Genomic DNA, 23,181 nt, shown 5'->3' on the forward strand with positions numbered 1-23,181 from the left:
GCTACTGAATGGCACTGTTACTTTTGTATTTTTAGAACGATTATAGCCAAATATCTGTCGCAAGAACTATTAACCCAAAACGAACACTAAGCACTGGCTTTACTAGTAAGTTAGCCAAATCACACACAGAACCATGTTTAGCATGCCTGAAGATAAACAATACATAAAAGCTCTAATCAAAGAATCATTTACACTAATGTCAGGTTCGCTGTTGAGATTTTAACGTTAGTGTTTGTAATGTTAGGTGTTCGTCGGATAACGTTAAGTATGAATGAGCATTTAACAGACTGGTTTGCAGAACAGCGCTGTCATCTGTTTACTTCCTTGCTACAACCTATTACAGGAAAACACATAGATGAAAAATAAATCAGACTTACAGGTTGTGGCCCGTGAACAGCTTCTGTTTGTAAATCCAGCTTTCAGGACAAGCCGTTGTGCATATCCTGTATTGAACTCGCGAAGTTTGTGGAAGTTTGTGTTGTCCTCCGTGAAATGTGCAGCGCGCGCGTCGTGCATCCACGCACCGGCAGTGTTTTTTTCACGCAGCTGACGTTGTGCAAATCTGGCACTGAACTCGCGAAGTTTGTGGAAGTTTGTGTTGTCCTCCGTGAAATGTGCAGCGCGCGCGTCGTGCATCCACGCACCGGCAGTGTTTTTTTCACGCAGCTGACGTTGTGCAAATCCGGCATTGAAATCGCGAAGACGGTGGATGTTTTCCTCTGTTAGATGTGCTGCAGAGAGACCTGCGCGCCTGATTCCCCGCTGACTCAAACACACGTGCATATAACATGCTGTATGTTAAACGCTCTGCAACGCACCCCCGTCCCTATGAAGGCTGAACAGAGCAAGTACCCCAGACCTGCAATCCGGATGAAAATAACAGCGTTTCCTCGGCATCGCGGCAACAACACTCCAGCCTAACTAACTTATACCACAACAGCGCCGCGATACAAAATGGCCTCACCCTCCCTTATTTAATATTCTCGGAGGAGGGGTTTATGTAAATATTGAGCCTGTTGATGTCACCAACCCTGGAGGAATGTGTGTAGTCGCCTACTGGCCGTTTGCTGTAGTTCTTAGAAACTGATTTCTTTAAAAGCAAATATCTCCCTTTGCTTTAAACTTTGAACGTTGTAACTTTGCAGATGTTGTTTATGCTCAAGCAGCAACATTACACGCTAGCTAAAGTTAGAATAGTGAAATCGTGGTTTACCACCCCTTTAATATGAACATTAGCAGATCATTCTTAGAAAAAAATGTTGTTAGCTAGGTGCCTAAATATAATTTCAAAAAAGGTGATGCATTGAACCAGCCTGACAAGCCAGACCCACATCAAGATGTTGGGTCTGGAAACTCACCATTGACAGGGCTCAATCCGAGGGGCGGGATAAACGGTTGTCTTTCAAATTACCTCGGCATGCAATTGGATAGCGCCATGAGCGCCACAACCAACCAGAGCAAAGAAGAAGGTGAAGCCGAGCTAACGTTAGTTGATAGACTTTCGCCGTATCTGGTAGGCAAAACTTCGAACATATCTTCTTTTCTTAAGAATGACTTCAGTGCCATTCTTTTCTCAAATTAAAGCTTAACTCCAAGTCTTCCAGAGTTGCGGCCAAAGCCGATTCAAAAGACCGCTTTTCGCCAGCTTCTGTGTTTACGAGTAGCACGCAGAACCTCCGCAACTCTGCCGTGATGTGCCATCATTATGTTAAGCCCGCCCACCGACTTTACACACGCTGTGATTAGCCTGACCAGAGTTTGGTTTTTCCAGCTCTCAGCTCTACCGAGAGTTGCTAGACTACACTCGCGGCAAAATACATTTTCTGCCGCTAGGGTGCGTCTAGATTTCTAGGCTAGCATTGAACAGCATCATGATTAAAAACTAAAAAAAATTTAAAGGGGTGGTTCCGTGGTTTTTTTCTAGGCTTGGTTGTGTTTATGGGGCGCAGTATAACATGTCTTAATACTTCTTTTTTTTTTAAAACGCCGTATTTTTCTTATATTTTACCTTTATTCCACACCGCTGTCTTCACTGTCCTTTGAACGGCTCGTTTGCTTCCTGCTTCTATGAAGCCCATCCCTCCGAAAAACGCAATGATCTTAGATTGGTTAGATGGCCAAATGTAGTTTGTAGTTCTGCAACAGCTCTCTCTCTTTCGTAATGACTGCGACGTGGCCTCGCCCACTTTGTTGCGTGTTTGCGGGGAGAGTGTTTATGTTAAAAGCAAGGGTTTATGATGTCACCAACCCGGGAAGAAGCTTGTTGTAGTCCAAACCGGCCGTTTTTGTAGGCAATAAACTGCCATAACTTTAAAAGACAATATCTCTGTTTGCATTGAACTTTCAGCGCTGTAACTTTGCAGATAATGTTTATGCTCAAGCAGCAACATTACACACTAACTAAAGTTTAACAAGTGAAATCGCATGCAACCACCCCTTTAATGTTATTACCGTCCTTAACCTATCACATAATTGCTCAGAAGAGGATTGAAACATTCATGGACAAACATTGACCGTATCATGTTAGTGTTTGGGATGTTATCAGGCACATCAGTGTTCTGTGCAATTTCCTCAAGTATACAGACCTTTCAAGATGCTCAATGTGGGTGGTAGCTTGTCATTTAGCAGGCAGCTATTATCTTGTAACTCTTAGCAGGGCTGAGTCAATACCTGAATGTGAGACTCCTGGGTAAACCAAGGTTGCTGCAAGCCAGTGTTATTTAGATCAGCCGGGGGTCTATTTGGGTCCCAATAGAGTGCGGAAGTAATGACGTCACTTTGTAGGCCAATACGCGGAAGTGAGTTAGCAATTTAGCCCTACCAGTTCCCTCGCCCTAAAGTCTATGGGTTTTAAAATCGCCTGAAATAAGGTCTGTGGTTAACAAAGCCTCTAAATATTTTCACGTTTTGATCTATGACATAAAACACATTAGTTAAAACTTGCTTGTGATTTTTTTTAAACTTTATTGTGTCTTAAAAACGATGGTTGCTAACAAGTTGCTAAAAGGGACTACATCCTTTGGCGGGGACTTTAGACGTCATCGTGACAAACAGGCAATCTCTCACTAGCCCACGTTTCAGCCTAAGAATGAAGAACTTATGTGGCGTGAATAAATCGCGCTATTCGCGCAAAGTTGGATGCTTGAACATTTGGAGTTTACTCTCTTCACATGTTCGTCTCGTTGAAAAATGGCTGACATGGGCTGTGTTTACACGTCTTTTTGTGTTAAAATCTACTGTTAATGTGTGACAAAACGTAGTTTTAAGACTTTTTCAGTCGATAATGTAGTTGTTTAAAGCTCAAATCTGTGGTTTATTTATAAGAAGAGTGCCTATTTAAACATTTTATCTGGTGTTTTCGGAGTTGTGAGCTCAGCGGCGGTCAGCGCTTGTTTACCCGGCGAGAGTAGACTTTCCTCGGCTAGTCCTTCTGACGTCTGCCGCTGGCTCTGATGTCTCTGTGGCGTCTCCAGCTAAAATTAGTCTTGTGGAGATTTAACGGCCCATATTTGCTCTCATGGATCTATAATTTGTTCCCTGGCAAATCGTTTAGGCTGAGTGCAAAGTGAAGTTTCATTACTTGTTTATTTTTAGGCTATAACTGTACGTTACCGTTGTAAGTTAGCCGACTAGCACTGACTTTGAATGTTTGACTGAATTGTTTGCTTTATTTCATGTGTAGCTTATTATACGTTTTGTATTATTGATCATACATAAACTTGCATTTAACAAAAAGAGACTGGGTTGTGTTTCATGTCATTTAATGTTATCACAGTGATAATCATATTGTCTGAAAAAACATTAACAAAAGATACATCTCAGAGAGGCACGCATAAACAAAATTAGTTTCTAACATTTTTGGAAAAAACGAATGGGTAATATTTCTCATGAAAAATTGAATAAGTGTTCATACACAGCGCAGATCATAATAAGCGAGCGTGCTTTTAAATAAAGTTTGAGGAAGCTTGATGATGACGTTGATCCGCGACCATGGTGTGCTGTAGTCCGTTTATAGCCTACCGTTAGCATTTTATATCTGACAGCTTTATGTGGGCTTCAAAATGTATACAATTTGGATTAACTTGTCAAGATTATCTTGGTAGACAAAACGTGTAAGGGTCATAACTCTTTGTTGAACACAGATCTTATTTTTTGCGATTTTCCAAAAGTCTATGGGGAAAATGAATGGCCTTTTGATCGAGGGAACCCATGCGCCGCTAACTTCCGGGTTGGCCTACAAAGTGACGTCATTACTTCGGCACTCTATACCCCTAGAGTAGTCACAGGGACACTGTAATGTAAAAAAGGCACTATGCTTCAGATGAGATGCTGAACTGAGGCCCTGAATTCTTGTGGCCATAAAAAATAAAATAATTTCACAGGGTGTTTCTTAACATTAGGAGTTTAACCTGATGCCCTAGCCAAATTTGCCCACTGGCAAGCTGTGGCCCGTCTGTCAGGGCAGATGGGGCAGTGCCCCACACCCACCCAAATTTTTCATCCAAAACATAGAACTCAATTTAAACTGAATAAATTATAAATGCGCTCTGTAATGGCAAAAATTAATTCGTCGACATCACTAATAAGAGACAAACCAAGATCCAATTGTCTTTATAAAGATTTATTTTCCTTGCAAGGAAGAGCCACGGTCAAACGCAGCCGCTCGAGGCTACCTTGAGTGTGAACTGCTAAAACAAAAGAAAGCACAAACTTTTATACCCTCAACAACCCCCTCAGTAATTTTCCATACATCTGGCGAAACCCACTGAAGGTTTCGCCTTGAGCAAGAGGTGAGACAATACACAAATGGTCCCCCTCCTGTCTTGGATCTCATTTGAATTAAAAGCAAGAAACACAATGGTCCTTCATCTTCATCTAACAAAGCATGTTAGCCAGGAACTCAGATTCCAAGAGCAATAAAAGATAAAAGGGACAATGTATGGCTTCCACAGGTGAGGCCTCTTTGATCTGACTCATTTAAAACACAATAGAGAAAACAGGTCTGGAAGATTAAATCTTCTGTGATTAAATTTTTCCCCAACAATTTCCCCCTTTTATCATTCTTTGATAACTTTCAAAAAAGAAAAATTTTAAATGTGTATATAATAAAAATAGAAGTAGTAATAATAGTCACTCATCACATTCATTAAAGCTGGGTAACAGCAACCTGTCGAGTCTTTCTGTGGCATGAAATGGTTTCTGTCACCACAAACCCAAATTACAGCATGCGAAGTGTCACTTGGTTTGCTAAACGTACAGGTAAAACCTGTTGTGATACTGCCTATCACCGCTGTGCAGTTCCCTGTGGTCGAATTCTTGATGTCAATTCTGACTCTGCAGTCAGAACACCCTGCTTTCACGTTCAGCTTCAGTCTCGTGAGCACACGAACACATCTCCTTGAACATGCATCACTCTCAATTTTGTAATCAACATGTCTGTGTGGTTGTACCGCTGCGTTCTCTTTCGAGCAGACGTTGGATGTTTTGTTGGAATCTTCCCTTGCTCGATGTCCGCTGCAGCTCTAAGCACCACCTACTGGATTCTGTAGGCTTGAAATAGGGTTTAACTTGAAAACTGGTTGGCTCAGCACCACGTTGTGCCAGTGTCTCTGCTCCTGAGATGATAACGGCAAATGATGTTTATATATCTGCCCGCACAGACGTTTTCCTCCTGCTTCTCTCTCCTCTTGGCTCCTCCTCCCCGATCACTGTTGGGACCTTTCTGCAATGGCTCGCATGCACCCACGTCGCTCTCTCCGCTACTTTGACGGCAGTGTCGTCAGAAGCCTGACAAAAGGCCCTAGCCGCCTTTCCGCCTTCCAGCTTTTCGTACTCAGGTCCTGTTTTACCACGTGATCTCCTGGCTTGATGTTGTGCAAGGGAGTCTCAGCCGGTTTCCCCTGAGCAGTTTTCGCCTGCACACATACACCAGACAACAGAGAAGACATTTCTTTGCAATAATTCACAATTCTATTGATGCAAGCTATTGTTTACCCCCTTCCATTCCCATGAATGGTGGTCTTCCAAAAAATGTCTCAAACGGGCTCAGATTTACTAAAGGCCTTTTCTCGTTTTCATGTATTTCAATATGCATCAAAATGCGAAATTTTCAGCAAATATTGTAACCCCCTTATAAACTTCATTCATTTGAGTACCATTACCATTACCATTCCCCCTTTGGCTGCAGGCTCGCCCATGCAGCCATTTATCATAATCATTGAAAATATTGTTGAGGTAAACAAGGCTTGCCATCACTTCTTGTCTAGACGCCATTTTGCACATTCACACATCATTCATAAGTTTCCAGCCACGTCTCCACAGGTGCTTCTCCGCTGCTGTGGCAAATGCCTGCATACTCTGTAAGGAAATCAAAGCATTTGTGTTAGTTTCAGATAATAAAATGCATTCTGGTTCCTTTGACTGCTGTGCTGCCGCGGCCTTCGCAGCCGCATCTGCTCTCACGGTTTCCTGTTGAAATAAACTCTTTGTTGTTAGTTACGCTGCGCATTTAAGTCTTAACTTGAAAGTTTCCCATAAACATACTGAAAATATCCAATAAAATGAAAGACAAATCCGTATTTCATCTCTGTAAGCCGGGCTAAGTCAGTAATCACTGTCACTGCTCTCCCATCATGTTAGGGGTGTGTGATACCTACAAAATTCAAACATGCCAACTTTCTGCTATCAACCGTTTGACGACACACACATCCCTAGGCCAGACCCACAGTCACTCCTCAGAGACTAAACACTTTAGAAAACATATATGAAAAACCAACAATCAGTGGTTCTTTTGATTAATCAAAATCATAACAGACCTTTTTGGCATTCACTCAAACTCAAACTAAACAATACAAATAAGTAAGATAGATAATAATCCATCTTAGCGCCTTCAATCTCTGCATAAAACATCCTTCAGTTTACATTTTGTGCTTTGCCCACAGTTTCTCACTGTGCATCACATTCTTATCACCCTTCCTTCAGTCAGTCATTTCAACACAATTCTTCACAAACTGCCCTACTTACTATTTCCAACAGACCCATTTTCACTCATCATAGCCCACCTCATATTTAACCATTAACAAATATAAATCTAAATTTGTTAATGTTAAATATACTTCATCAAAATGACAAAATTATCAATTTGTATTACGTTCAATCAGCTCGTTCACTCATCTTTATCTCGTGACATCATACTTAATCATACTCAATACCCAATTCTTTATCAAAATCTTTTCAGCTCCTGTTATCAATAAACAAAATTAATTAATTAATCAATTAGGATTTCTTTTAAAGTACCCTTTTCTCCATGCCCTGTCCATTAAAACTCCTCTTACATCATGTAATTTGGCAGTGATTCTTATCATCAAACTTGCCACATCAATTTCTTTAACGCTGGTTAAAACCAATCTGTATTTTAAAAAGCATTCATATTTCAATATCCATTTTAGCCTAATTTGACTTTGATTGTTCACAATCCCTGTCAGAAATCCTAATTTTTATTTTTATTTTCTATTTATTTTTTTTTTGTTTCCTGTATGAATCAAAATATGTCTAGAAGTTATCTAGATATTCTTTTAGAAGTTATCTTTTTGGTTCGCCCTCCGGCCTTTCATAAATATGAGTGAGTCTCTAGATCATTTGGATAGTGACTTCGGTTAAATTGTCACTTTGTCTCTTAATTAATCCGAAGATAAATTAAAATAGTCTTCATCCATGACAAATTTGGTCATAATTACTAGTGACAGACAGAGCTGGATGTCCAATCCACTTAAAGCTCGTCCCATGTTCTGATCATCTTTTCATCAGATTCACTCAGAATAATCAACTTCCTCTAAAGTTTTTTTGTTTTGTTTAACTCAACCCATCTGTAATGATAAAGACACTAATTCCAGAGGTTACTGACACACTACACTCAATCATGACGCATAAATATGAACTGCTCATTCTCAAGATGTGCTTTTACATGGTCTCTTAACCAGTTTCAAATATGTTCGTTCATTAGTTGTTTATTTTTAGAAAAGTCAGCTGGGTTGTTTTGTTCTGATATCATTGTTTTTGTGTAGTCTCAGCTTTAACTGAGCAATAACAGATATAGTACAATCCCTGTTTCCAGCCTCTCTCTCTCTCTCTCTCTCTCACCCAGATAATCTTTTCAACAGTCTTCTAAGACTTTAACTATAATGTTAAATTCATTAACCCTTAAATCATTAATCCTTCACAAAGTTTTAGAAATTTCATAGTGTAACTTATTGTTTCAAGTTATCTTTAGTTTAGATTTCTTTGTTATTCAGACCTTCTCTTTAAACTTCAAAAGCCGTCCTCATCTTAAAGCCATCACCATGTCTCCAAATTATCCTCTGCCATCCTAATGACCTGCAGGATTAAGACTATGATAGAGACATATTAGTTCAATATCATACAGTTTTACTAATCCAAATAAATTTTGTTCTGCTCCACAAAGTTATCAATCACAATCACAGCATGGTCTCAGCTGGCTCTTGAATGCCGATCTCATTCATAGCTCTTTTCCTTCAGGGTGTTTCCTGGCTCTCAATTTATGCGGTATTTGGTGAGCGGTATAGAGGGGCCAATATTAGGGCAGGGGCTGCTGTGTCCAGTCTTGACCTCGGCCCTTACGAAACACAGCTCCCCCCCCAACAGAGATGCTGCTGGCCTCACAGACATCTGCCTCACCTCTCATACACACCTCACATAAAACCCCCTCCTCCTTTTTTTTTTTTTTTTTTTTTTTTTTTTTTTTGGTAGGGGGTCCAAGGCGACTTATCGTGATTCCCCTGGCTTGGGTTGCCCCCCGTCAGGCCGTAGGAAGTCTTACCCGTCATCGGGAACAACCACATCGTGCTCAACCTCGTCATCGCTTTGAGATCTTTGACCCTAAACAGGATCCGATATTTTCTAGAGCCTTTCGGAAAGTGCATTCAAGAGTCATCAGAGCCATCTGGTCTGCTTTCAAATTAGCAAAAACATGGAGACAGGTTAATTATAACACAACTTAATCACTAAAATCCAGCATACTTCTTCAAAGCTGCCCCATAGCAGTGCTTAGATTATTTTCAGTGAATTTAGCCAAAACACCTGTCCATTCATTTTAATGTTCTGCTACATCTGTGACCAAGGCCATCAGTTCTGTACATGGTGAAGGCTAAAAGCAGACAGAAGTTACTGGTCATATCATACATTAGTCAAACATTTCAGTTCATTAAAAGTCTGTATTTTTAAAACATGTCTTATTGCCCTCTTGATGGCACCTTTTTCTATCTTAACAAATAACTGTCTATTATGTTCACATGATACCCTGTGCCTTTACTCATCAATATCTTCTATCATCTGTGGCACAGGCTCATATATCAGCTTTGAGCTGGTCTTGGATCAGAGAGAGACTTTGAGGCCTTCAGGGCTGGTACACTGCATTTTCATAAACTTCTCACTCTTCACACTAGCTCAGCGTAAGATCTGGCTTTGTTTTCAAATAAATGAGACATTTTCCTTTTAACTCTATCCTTAGACAGAAATCACATTTTCAAATGATCATAACTTTATATTTGTCTCTTGCCCCCAAAATTAATTCAGAAACTTTAATTTCCACTCAGATTGAGTCTCTGTTACTCAAATTAGGCCACGTGGTGGCCGGATTGAGATTACAAATGGTTTATTTCAGATCAGCACAATCTTATCTTTTGAAACCAAAACATCAATTTCTAGGGTTTTCAACATTTTAACACCTATAGTTATTTCAACAACCCAATATTCAGTCAAATCATCATTATCAGAGTTTTGCAAAGGTGAGAAGAGCAAGAACATATTTATTATATCTTTTTCATTTAACTCGGTTAATCAGGATTTATATATTTTATATATATCTTTTACAACATGTTTTATCATCTTTAACTTTAATTTTAACCTCATATTAAAATTATCTCAAATCCTTCCTTCAAAAATAATCACTAAAGAATTTATCAAGCTTATTATTTTCTCATTTTCTTAGTGTAAATCTCTGTTTTATTCTTTTTTTTTTTTTTTTTTTTTTTTTTTTTTTTTTTTTTACTGATTTCATTTACAGAATTTAGTCTGGTGGCCTGATTTGCCACACTTTTTACACCTTATGGGTGTTCAGACACAGTTATGTGCAAAATCAATGGCCCAGCTGACCACAATTAAAACACTCTCATCTTTAGCTTATGGAGCAACGTTCAGCAACCTGTGTGCTCCAAAAGTGGCAGTCTGTCTGAGAACAGAGCTCTCTCGAGGTCCAATAAAACAGACAATGGCTTGCAATTTATGGTGCTTTATCAAAGTTTATCTGCTTTTTTACCAACATTATTTTTAGTTACTCAAATTGTATATCTCCCTTCGGGTATGGCACCTCCCCCATTTTATAAATTAATGAATACGCACAAACATCTACAAATTTGAATTCTCTTGTTCTCTCTTTGTTTGTAGCTAGTTAACTTCCAATTACAATAAAAACATTTCTGCCCATTATCTTCATCAGTCCAGCAAATTTCTTTGAAGTCAGGGTTTCAGAGCGGAGCTGCTTACAGCATTTGCTCTTGTTCATCTTACAATCTTTATACCGACTAATCAAATTACTGATCATATCACTCAAATTGTTAGCTAAAATTTTGTCAAAGTTCATACTCACCAGCGATCTTTAAACAGCTGTGGCATTTTAATTTCTCCGTTTCATTTCTCCACAGTCAATGCCTCTCACACCCAGCATTTCGGTGTCTGCTCACAGTTCTCACACGCGTTCTCACAACAGCCCATCGATTTATCCTTTTCCTTCAACTGACTCTTTCACAGTCCCAGTCCGGTCACTCAGCGGTGACACTCAAATCATGACATTTAATGAACTTCGTATACGTTGCATGCATTTCTGGCCATATAATTTTCTCATTTGATAAAATACCGGTGTCTCATATTCAGCTAGCTTTCTTTTGGATTTCCCCATATTGGCAGTCTGATTCTGTGGCTTTTTCGCGCGCGCGCTATTAATCTGTTGGACGTCTCCGTACAGATCTGATCTCTTCACCCAAGATCAGCCGGGCGGACACTCGCAATAGTGCCCTTTTCGGGACTGCACACAACTCAGTCCCCGGACCGCACACAACTCAGTCCCCGGACCGCACACAACTCAGTCCCCGGACCGCACACAACTCAGTCCTCCAATTCGCCCACGTGATTTCAGTTTCTATCCCATAAACATATCAACCACGTTGCATTCGTCACAGAGTCAGACTCCCCCTATGGTTTATCCCTATCAATTCAATTTTCAATTTAACCAAATTCTAAAAAAATAAAATAAAAATTCCCCCTGAATTTTTTCAAGAGTTTGTCTCTTACCAGAAGCGCCCCGTTGCCATCGGATTCGTTTTTCTCTGATTCCAGTGTCTGGACCCTCCGGACACCCCCAGAGCAGTCAGCCCTTCTCCCTCAATTCTTCGGGGTAAGGCTGTGACTCTAAGTCCAGGATGATCGGGTCACTGTCTGCTCTCGGGGTCCAGAAGGCACATCCAAGGAATCCCACTTCTGACACCAACTGTAATGGCAAAAATTAATTCGTCGACATCACTAATAAGAGACAAACCAAGATCCAATTGTCTTTATAAAGATTTATTTTCCTTGCAAGGAAGAGCCACGGTCAAACGCAGCCGCTCGAGGCTACCTTGAGTGTGAACTGCTAAAACAAAAGAAAGCACAAACTTTTATACCCTCAACAACCCCCTCAGTAATTTTCCATACATCTGGCGAAACCCACTGAAGGTTTCGCCTTGAGCAAGAGGTGAGACAATACACAAATGGTCCCCCTCCTGTCTTGGATCTCATTTGAATTAAAAGCAAGAAACACAATGGTCCTTCATCTTCATCTAACAAAGCATGTTAGCCAGGAACTCAGATTCCAAGAGCAATAAAAGATAAAAGGGACAATGTATGGCTTCCACAGGTGAGGCCTCTTTGATCTGACTCATTTAAAACACAATAGAGAAAACAGGTCTGGAAGATTAAATCTTCTGTGATTAAATTTTTCCCCAACAGCTCTCAGAAAAAAGGTACAAAAGCTGTCACTGGGAGTGCAAATTAGTTCCTAATATAGTAATTAAGCTAGCTTTGAAAGCATAAGATTTCACCCTCCCTTCAGAGCATCTCCAAAGCCACATCTCCTCCAAAAGACATGAACGTGTCTCAAAGCACATAACATTACAACAATAATGAACGTAACAGACCTCTTACTTGTACCACCTGACTGTGACTGATTCATTTTGGCGTTGATGGTGTTGACATAGAAACGCAAAAATCCGAGGACTAAATAAAAAAAATAGCTTACCCTATAAAAGGTGCACCGTGTACATTTTAGCAGCATCTAGCAGTGAGGTTGTGAATTGCATCCGCCCACCCCTCCCTTTCGAAGCACATAGAGAAGCTACGGTGACTGACACAGGACAAAGATGTCGTCATTTGAGACAGCAGAGAGTAGCAAGGATACAGTTGGTGTGTGCAGGCAGGAAGGCAAAGACAATTCTCAAACGACATTTATTGAAAAGGAATCCTCTCACAGGTAGGTAGCAACACACTCTATTCCTCAATGAGACTGAACACAGACTGAAGGAAACTGGAGAACTAAATAGCAAACAGAAACGAGTTAAATGACAAGACACAGCTGAACAGAACTAAACTAACCAGGGTAACCATGGGGACAGATGAGTGGCGGAAAACTGAACAAAGAAACATGTGACAAATGAAAACACAACGAAAGTCCATGAACAAAACAGAACATTGCTGTGACATTAGAGCAGTTTGTCCGCTTAGGGCTACTGTAGAAACATGATGCATAAAATGGCGGCTTCACTGTAAGGGGACCCGGGGTGTATGGAGATAGAAATGGCTCATTCTAAGGTAATAAAAACATAACAGTTCATTATGTAAGGTCTTTATACACCACTGAAAACATAGTTATGTATATTATATTGCATTTCTGTCAATAGATCCTCATAAATATTACACACTGCACCTTAAAGGCAATACTAAGATAGCGTTCTATGCATGTGTTGTGTATACATAAAGCCTGTTAACATTAGACTGAATAACTGTTCTGCGTGTGTTCAGTAATTAGAGTATAAAGATTACAAAATATTTATCATAAACTAGTGCTAAGACCATAATCTAAATTTACGGTCAGGACCACTGGCCTTCTAATAACCTTCTTCACCTATGAACCACATCAATCTGCTTCCTTATTCAGTCTCTGCTCCAACTTAATCTAATTTCTGAGTATACTTCTAAGCAGTGCCCCCAAGGCAAGAACAATTATCACAGTGAAACACAAAGTTATCAACCAGAACAGATGGTATTAAAAAAGCAACTGCTTACAATGGCATTAAGGGCCACAGTCCTAAGGCATTAAACACCATGAAATTATATTTCTCATTAGATTAAAATGGGGCCTTTTCTCCCTTTCAAACTATTGTTAAACCGTATTATTTTATTATTGGATAATTTTATTAATGTATTGTTATACACATTATTATTATTATTATTATTTTACTTGTGATGTTGCTCATGATGTTTTAAAGATCTACATTTTTTCATTGGAGGTGAATAATGCTTTAGAGGCAGCCAGGTCTGTCTGTGGGACACCGGTGTACAATCTTCATGATGGTGGTGAGGGTTTTTCTCTCTGCCGATATTCTGGGATGTGGTGCAGAATCCACCCAGCAGGGGCCAGGAGGGCAACGGCAAACACAGACATAATCAAGAAACTTTGCTGTAGAAAAACACAAGAATACACACTTCAAATTGAACAGCTTTACGGACTGATTTGCACTACTATTTCATTGTAAAACAATAATATTATGAAATAATATGACAATTTAATTGTAATATACAATTTTAATATATTTTTTTATGTAATTCCTGTGATGGCACACTGTATTTTTTTGTTGTTTTGTTTTTGCTTTTAGTAAACTAAAATTAATTTACTCTGTTTATCCAATTGATTTGTCCAATGTATTAGAATTGACTAAATTAAAAACAGTTATCTCAATTTTCGGAAGTAAAACTCAAAAAAGCCCATGCAAAAACTAAACAAAATATAATGAGTTGAGATGTTTTACAGTGCAGTCTTCAGTCACACTTGATCCTTCAGAAATCATTCCAATATGATGATTTGGTGCTCATGAAAGATTTCTCATTATTATCAATGTTGAAAACTGCTTGAAAACAGCGTTTATTTGAAATAGAAATCTTTTATAAAATTATAAATATCTATACTGTCGTTTTAAAAAAAAAATCTATTTAATGAATCCTAGCTTGTGTCCTGTCGCGATTAATCGCATCCAAAATAAAAGTTTGTGCTTACATAATATATGTGTGTGTACTGTATAATTATTATATATATTTGAATACACACACATACATGTATATACTTAAGAAATATTTGAAAGTATATACAGAATACATATTTATATAATTTATGTTATATATGAATATGAATATTTTTTTCTTAAATATATACATGGATGTGTATTTATATATACATAATAATTACACGCACATATATTATGTAAATACAAACTTTTGGATGCGATTAACTGTGACAGGACACAGGGAAGCTAGGATTCATTAAATCGATTTTTTTTTAAACGACAGTATAGATATTTATAATTTTATAAAATATTTCTATTCAAATAAACGCTGTTTTCAAGCAGCTTTCAACATTGATAATGATGAGAAAACTTCCATGAGCACTTAATCATGATTAATCGATTTGACAGCCCTAATATATATATATATATATATATATATATATATATATATATATATATATATATATATATGTGTGTGTGTGTGTTTGTGTGTGTGTACTGTGTATATTTACCTAACTATCTGAAATAAATTTGATGTTTTAAATGTTTACTTGACATTGTAATTCTGTTCTTGTCCAAACACAAGGATTATGATCTTCAATACATGGAGACATCCAAGCTAATCTTTATCTTCATTGACCTCAGTTAAACTATGGCTGATCCCTTGAATTTTTGCAACATGTTAGGATTTTGTAATTGTTTCACTCACCCCAGGTCCGATCTTGCTTTTGGGTGGCTTGCTGTAGATGCTGGAGTTGCGTTTCTGGACAATATCCTTCGCCCTGCAAATTGTCACCGGTTGCACAGCTCCCCTCAGAAAGGCCAGCATCCCAGCAGCTGTATGGGTCAGCACCAGTAAGTCTGGATGTGTCTGAGAGAGAGAGAGTGGTTAAGGGAAAGGATAGAGGGGATGTTCACTGAGTGTAACCACCGGGTTTCCTGCCTCAAAACTGCTGAAGAGAAAATAGATGTATCCTGTCATATTATGGACTTTATCTCCCAAAACCAGCCCACTCTTTGGGAGGGGCCTAGATAATAAGACCACCCGCCCTGTATACTAACTTGTCTTTGTTGCCCCTTTTGACAAGATATTAAATGAAACAGATATAACATCATAATTTGTCAAAGAACCAAACATGACATGTTATTGCCCTTGATATAATGTGATTTATATTTAAAGTTACATCCGCTCATGTTGGTCCGCTAATCCATAAAATTATAAAAAGCCTGAACTTTTCTTAACCTTACAGATGATGGACAAGCAAGCACATTGGGCTTATAATATAATGCTCCCACAGATCGTAACTTTGTTTTCTTCTACAATTAATGTCTTGTGTGATTTACACCAGGGTTTGCAGCCGCTGTTTGACAGCACATGAGTTCACAAGAACATAGGTAGCCGAGAAACACCTGGTTCTCTGCTTAGTGTGCATTTAGGGCTGTGTCCAGAACAAAGAGTTACAAATTACAAGAGATCTGATTAAAGGAGCAGATTAAAGGGAGATAAAAGTGTAGAAAGTCGTGCATCTGGCTGTGTGTTCTGTCAGCTGTCAGTATGGCCAGTGGTATTGCACTTCATTCATGCTGATGATCAGATTACAGAGGCGGGTCTTTCATGCTAGAACACCGCTTGCCATTCAACACTTCCACAGTGTGTCCACAGTGGATACACCCTACTCATTGTTTGGATTATGTACTGGGTGTGAGCAATCTTTTTGTGTCCTGTTATTATGCTATTTTGATATCTTTTAGAAGAAATTTTGCCTGAGGATTTTTTTCTCTCCCCAAAACCATTAAACCTAGTGATCTGGAAAAAAACCCCCAAAAAAACATCCCAAAACCAAAGTAGCTTTTTGAAATCATAAGCTGCTACCAACTTTTGTTGGTGATAGTTAGGGCTATGTATAACGTTATTAAAATAACAATTACGTAATTGTATAATTTTTAAAATCAATGTCATCTACATTTGCATAAATCGTGAATGATGTCAAGAAGATTTATGAGAAATTATAGGCCATCCATTTGAAGCCACCTAGTGGACAAGACTTCAATAATGTGGTGTTGTCGCCATCCTATGGGAAAAGCCTGATGAGTGAAGAAAGAAAGAAAAAAAGATGATGATGATGTAATATTATAGTATATTATATTATAAATTAGTACGAATTATCGTATTTGAATAATATATAGACTAATACCATAGAGTATTATTTATATAAGCTTATATTATAACATATAATGTATTTTTATTATTATATAGCTATTTATTTATAACAGAATTTATTTGTAATAGAAATGTGTCTTTACTGTCTCCATGGATTGATTTAAGTAGCCTATTAATAAAGTATTAATTTATTTTAAATTTTCAAACTTTTAAACAATGGTGTATAGATATATAAAATAACGAATTATTAACTGAAAATGTATTTCTTCATTACATTTCGACACTTATCTTATTTGGCCTATAGGTCCAACCAACACAGAAGGTTGATTGGACCTTTTTGCTGTGTGCCTCATATGAGCTCGAGCAGATAGATGGCGTAGCGACATTGCTAACCGAACCCTGACGCTTAGCCCTCCCCTCATTGTTTTACTGAATAAGAGGAGGATACAACACTACATGTAATATTTGCTCACGGGAAACTGAAAGCGAAGAGCAAAGACTCTAATTGAGCTGTTTTGTTGTTGAACGAGGCATTAAAAGCGAGTAATGTAGGACGGATGGTGTAACGTTAAAGTACTAGCAGCCTGCTAGCGCTTCATATATGTGTTTGTATGTGTGTATGTGTGTGTGAACCCGGGACGCGCAGAGGCTTTTTACTCAATAACACTCCACGAAAGAAAAGTGCGAGCGAATTTGCTCGGCTAAGCAAATATCAGAAGTCTCTGGCTTGGATTTTGGCTCGTTTTATGAGCAAGAAGAGAAGAGAGGAGCAGTAAACTTGACTCAGGTACGGTTGAAGGCATTTTTTCTCCTTTTTTGCTTTGCTTGCTAATCTGCCATGGCGAGCTGCTGATTTAGCTACATTTACAGTTAACGTTATGCCTTGTGTTTTAAAACCACAACAGTCCTTGACTGTTTATCCATAATGTTGGTTAGTATAACCTGATAAACTTCATATAGTAACCTATTTCACTCTTCCACACAGAACTAGTAAGCAAAGCTTAGTTAGTTATTATGGTTAGCTTGCATGCTAAACCAAAAGAAAACATTAACACCACGCAAGTTCTTTAGTTTATTGCGCAAAGAGGTTAAAACATCTAGATAAGCCGCATTTTGGTAACTTTTTCACCCAAAGGAGCTGTTAAGAACCACCTGAATGCTAAATGCACAAAGCTAGGCTAGCTGAGTATGCGTAGTTTGCAGTTATTACAGATGTAATGCCTTCATGTATGCGGACACGGCATTGATAAAGAGGAAGAATCGCTAGGAATAAGCTTGTATGCTCGAGTGGAGCTGTCAGTAGCCACCAGCATGCTGGAACCATTTTCAAATATGTAACTTGCTTGATTTGGGAGATACTCGTCCAGTTGCCCAGCATAACATAAATATACTAATGAGTTCAAAAAGCATACCTGGCATGTTAGAGATGTTTCTGCTTGTAAAACGCTTGTATAGTCCCCACGAGAGAGCTTTTTTTTGCATAATTAAACAGGTCCTCCTTTATTTGTGTTTAGAAAAGAGGCAACTGTACTCTGCCATATTTTGGACCTCTGTAATTAGACCGGGTATTGTTTAGGAAAATTAGTGGACAGGAACATATTCCTCTGTCTTTGTCTTTGACTGTTTATTTCCTTTGGAATTCTGGAAATCATCAGGGTCTAATTAAAGGCAAAGTTTTAACTGCTGACTAAATTGGTTTACATCAAGTCCCATCCTGTCTGGCCCCCATGAGTTCATTCACCTCTACAGTATCTCTGTTTCCCATATGGAGCCTTTTGACTCCCGTGTTCCCAGGAGCCTTAAAATGTGTTGAGATTTGTGTTAATGAAGAATTGTTTTGCAACCCAAATTGCTTTCTTTGTTATAATGGAGGTGATCACTCTGCAAATGATTGGGATTTGTAGGAAGTATTCACGGATTTCAAGTGCCTTGTTTATCAGATGTCCCACAAGCAAGAGTAGAGACGGTGTGATTTACTGATAGCCTTGTGCCTGCCCATGAGAAGCAAAGGTAAATGTTTTAATGAAACCCAACCAAACCAATTCTGTGCAGCTTTATCTGCCGCTGCTTTGTTGAGAGAATGTCGTCCTTAATATAGCTCAATCAGCAGCATTGTTGTTCATCAACGTGGGTTATTCAAGAAACAATTTAGTGAAGAGAGCAGTTTGTGGTTTGGGTCCTGCAGTATGTTGTAAACGTGTTGTGATTGTGGTTGATGTGTAGGGGTTTCCCCCCTCTTTTTTCATCTTCCTGTGATGTAGGCCATCCCTTCCCCTGCTGCCGTGCTGCAATATGTGCTTGTGCCAACAGTTAAGTCAGATTTACGTCTGACGGTGCTGCAGTTCTATGTTAAAGCGATAGTTGACCTGAAACTGTGAGTTCTGCCATCATTTAGTCGCCCTCATGTCATTTCAAAGCCTGTATGACTTTCTTCTGCGCCGGATATGAGAGATTTTGAAGAATTTTCAGATCAGACGGCCACAGCTCAAATGGTTTGTGCTCTCTATACTACAAGTCACATGATTTTAAAAGTCATTATTCACTAATAATCTTCCCATCCATTGAGATTGTAATTTAAAAACTGCTGAGACTAGACCAGTCCAATTTGTGAATTGGGTCAACTAGTTAATTGCAAAGAATCAGCTTTTCCCAATGATTTGTTTGCTGCAGTTTAAAGGAATAGTTCACCCAAAAATGAAAATTACTAGGGCTGGGTATTGACACAAATTTCACAATTCGATTCGATTTCGATTCACAAGCTTTCGATTTTCGATTAAATTCAATTTCGATTATTTTGGATATGTATCAGGTATAATACATGGAAAATTTTCTCAAGGAAAACTAATGTTGTAAACTATGGGAGTCAGTTGATACATTAGCCTACTATATTGAAGGTAAAAATTAACTGATTTGTATATAAACACTTATATGTCACTAAATAGTTTTTTTAAAATATAATAATAGTTATAATATTAACTTTACAATTACATAATCATAATTCTACTCCAATTCGTTTTTTTGAAATATAAACATTTAAAGGGTGGCTGTCATAAAAACATGCCAGATTTATTAAATATTGAAGAACATTGACAATGAATATCCTATGAAATGTGGTGCATATAATTAGCAAAATGCTCCTCTAGAGTTAATTTTTCCAGCTGACTAACGAGTTTATGGACACTGGATATGGTTTTTCTGAGGTAACTGTGACGTTACGTGACATTGTTTACTTGTAAGCCGTTTTACTTACATCTTTCTGCGGTTGCAACACTGATTGAGCGATTCTATGTGACAAGATACGGATTTCGGTAAGTTGTCCTGAATCTTTTAACACATTTTCAGAAGCTCATTGGTGTTTATTTCGCGCTGTTACTGGTATTAAAGCGGAAGAGAAGATCCGTTCATGTTTGCTCCTCTGCTGTTTCTCTTGAGCTGAGCTGCGGCAGAGCGATCTCACGCCACAGCGCCGTAAAAATAAATAGACTAATCGATTCTTGGGATTTAAGAATCTATATTGATTTGTAAAAGTGAGAATCGATTAAAATTGTGAAATCAATATTTTTTACCCAGCCCTAAAAATTACCCTATAATTTACTCGCCGTCATGCCATCCTAGGTGTATATGACATTCTTCTTTCAGACAAATACAATCGGAGTTCTATAAAAAATAGGGTCCGCCGGAAGCTAGATATTTTACTTTATAAAGTTTTAAACATGGATATATTTCTTACACAAACTCATCGATTCACTTCAGAAGGCCTTTATTAACCCCCCGGAGCTGTATGGGTTACTTTTATAATGGATGGGTGCACTATTTTGGGCTGCCATTCACTGCCATTATAATGCTTGGGTTAGCCAGGACAACTCCGATTGTGTTCGTCTGAAAGAAGAATGTCATATACACTTAGGATGGCTTGAGGGTGATTAAATGGTGGGATAATTTTCATTTTTGGGTGAACTATCCCTTTAAGTTAGCACCTCTGAATAATGACTTGCATTTTGATCTTTTCCTCTTAGCTTTCTGTATGACTTTCGTATGAAAAGAGTCAGAGGACAGTGTACTTTTTGTTTCGTCTTTGGTGATTCATTTGGTGCTATAATTGTGTGGAAATGAGCCGAGTAAAGATTCTTCAAAAGGTTAATTGTTTTGTTTTTGTGAGCTACATATATATATATATATATATATATATATATATATATATATATATATATATATATATATATATATATATATATATATATATATTAGGGGTGTAACGGTACACGTATTTGTATTGAACCGTTTCGGTACAGGGCTTCCGGTACGGTGCACGCGTGTACCGAACGGTTATGAATGTAATCTTTAACAGTTAACAGTCGGCTTGTTGTAAGCGCGGAACACACTTCAATCCGAGTTCCCACACGAACATATTAAGTATTCAGTTCATTTTATCACGAAATTCTAACGATAAATGACGTTTTGATGCTCTTTAATGTGCGTGACTGATCAGTGATCACTGAACACAGTTCAAGTGGCCGCGCGGCGCGCGCGCGCGCGTGAACGCGATCATTTGTGAACGGTGCACACGTGTAACGTTATCAAACGGTTTCCGAATGCAATCTTTAACAGTTCACAGTCGGCGGAACACACTTCAATCCAAGTTCCCACACAAACATATTAAGTATTCAGTTCATTTTATCACGAAATTCAAACGATAAATGCCGTTTTGACGCTCTATGTGGCGTGACTGGTCACTGATCACAGTTCAAGCAGCCGCGCGACGCGCACGCGCGTGAACGCGATCATCTGTGAAGGCGATCGATCTTCTCTGACTAAAGAATAAACATGAATGACCATCTGAAGGTATGAGGATACATTACAACTTACTGTCATGTATATATGTGGGGTAATCGCTCAATCAGTGTTTCAACGGCGGAAAGACGTCAATATAACTAAACAATGTAACGTTAGCGTCACATTCACCTCAGGCAGTCATTCAGTGTCCACAGACTTTTATTCACTAGAGAAATCAACTCTTTCGCTAAATATATGCTCTATATTAGCCGTTATATTCATTATATTCTACTTAACCTGTTAGTGATGTCTTGATTATTTCATGGATGTTAAATTAACCTGTCTTGAAAATGACAGACATTGTATATAAATTAATATTTTTCAACAACGATTTGGAGAAAAAAACTATTTTAAAATTAGATTTAGAAGTTAATGCAAAAACTGCCTTGCCATTTAAATGTTTTTGCCTGAAGTTTAGGCTACATGTTTGCATACAATGTTATTTGAGTGTTGATTATTATACCTAAAAATGAATAGCAACTGAATTTAGGCTAATAGTTTGGGCTCTGTTGTGAACCTTTAATATTAATGTACAAATAAGGGCTCCCTATATAATTTAAAGAAATATTTTAAATAAACTTTTAGATATAATTTAATTCATTCAAGGACAGACACTTTTTTTCCCCAGTAAACCACTATTAAATAAAAAAAATAAATAAGCAATTTTGTAAATCTGCTGTACCGAACTCGTACCGAACCGTGACTTCAAAACCGAGGTACGTACCGAACCGTCAGTTTTGTGTACCGTTACACCCCTAATAAATATATATATATATATATATATATATATATATATATATATATATATATATATATATATATATATATATATATATATATATATATATATATATATATATATATATATATATATATATATATATATATATATATATATATATATATATTATATTATATTATATTATATTATATTATTATTATTATTTTTTTTTTTAATTGCAAATAGCATAATGCATAGTGTGCATGACACTAGATGAAACATATGGGCAGTGCTCAACAGTAAGGATATCTTTCTTTCTGCTGGCTCATTTGGGCAAGTAATTCAGATTTTTACTTGCCCTGCCAGCGTTTTTACTGACTTCACCACATGACACGTACTTTTATTTTTAGTGAAATATCTGTGTATCGGTCTGAAAAATATATTTATAATTTTTTTGTCTAATTTTGACAGCAAAAAATTCTACTTTTGAATAGTAGTTTGCTTAACTTAATATTTACATACTGCCGTTCAAAAGTTTGTAGTCAATACGATTTTTCTGATGCTCATAAAAAGAAGTCTTTTATGCTCACTAAGGCTGCATTTGATAAAAAAGTTATTTATTATTTAGATTTTTCAACAGCCATTACTCCAGTCTTTAGTGTCACATCATCCTTCAGAAATCATTCTAATACGCTGATTTTGTGCTTAAAAAAAAATCTTATTTTAATCAATGTTGAAAGCATTTGTGCAGCTTAATATTTCCGTGATACTTTTTTTAGGATTCTTTGAATAGAAAGTTCAAGAGAACAGCATTTTTTGAATTAGAAATCTTTTGTAGCATTACTTTATTGTCACTTTTGATTAATGTGTCTTTTCTGAATAAAAGTATTACTTTCTTTAAAGGGTACATAACAGATTCTCATGTTAATCTTGAGTACCTATAGAGTATTAGTACTGCATCCTTCATATCTCCGAAGAGTCTTTAGTTTTATAATATTTATAAAAGACAGATGGGCTGTACCGATTCTTTCCGAAAACAGCCGAACTCTTGGAGGCGTGCAGTGGGCGGAGCTACAGAGTCA

General features: G+C 37.8%; 2 protein-coding genes across 2 annotated transcripts in view; one reads left to right on the forward strand and one right to left on the reverse strand.

Moving 5' to 3' along the window:
- Positions 1-12,546: 12,546 nt before the first annotated feature.
- LOC307135228 (cytochrome c oxidase subunit 8A, mitochondrial) lies at positions 12,547-15,238 on the reverse strand. Its single transcript, XM_079831488.1, has 2 exons — positions 15,094-15,238; positions 12,547-13,783 (listed from the first exon to the last, which is right to left on the reverse strand). The coding sequence occupies exons 1-2, from the start codon at positions 15,211-15,213 to the stop codon at positions 13,670-13,672; spliced, it is 234 nt and encodes a 77-aa protein (XP_079687614.1). The 5' UTR covers positions 15,214-15,238; the 3' UTR covers positions 12,547-13,669.
- A 1,676-nt stretch (positions 15,239-16,914) lies between these two features.
- btbd7 (BTB (POZ) domain containing 7) overlaps positions 16,915-23,181 on the forward strand; it is an 84,675-nt gene continuing 78,408 nt past the window's right edge. Inside the window, exon 1 of the mRNA XM_079831486.1 lies at positions 16,915-17,332. The gene's annotated coding sequence lies outside the window, so the exon portion shown is untranslated. The remainder of the gene's footprint in view (positions 17,333-23,181) is intronic.

The sequence above is a fragment of the Gobio gobio genome, assembly GCF_949357685.1.
Source record: "Gobio gobio genome assembly, chromosome: 12".
Lineage (NCBI taxonomy): Eukaryota > Metazoa > Chordata > Actinopteri > Cypriniformes > Gobionidae > Gobio > Gobio gobio.

Excerpts from the sequence above, each read along its gene's own strand:
- LOC307135228 (XM_079831488.1), bottom strand. The coding sequence starts at position 15,213 with ATGCTGGCCTTTCTGAGGGGAGCTGTGCAACCGGTGACAATTTGCAGG. Across the intron at positions 13,784-15,093 it reads AAAGCAAGATCGGACCTGGG|CAAAGTTTCTTGATTATGTC; the intron begins GTGAGTGAAACA and ends GTTTTTCTACAG.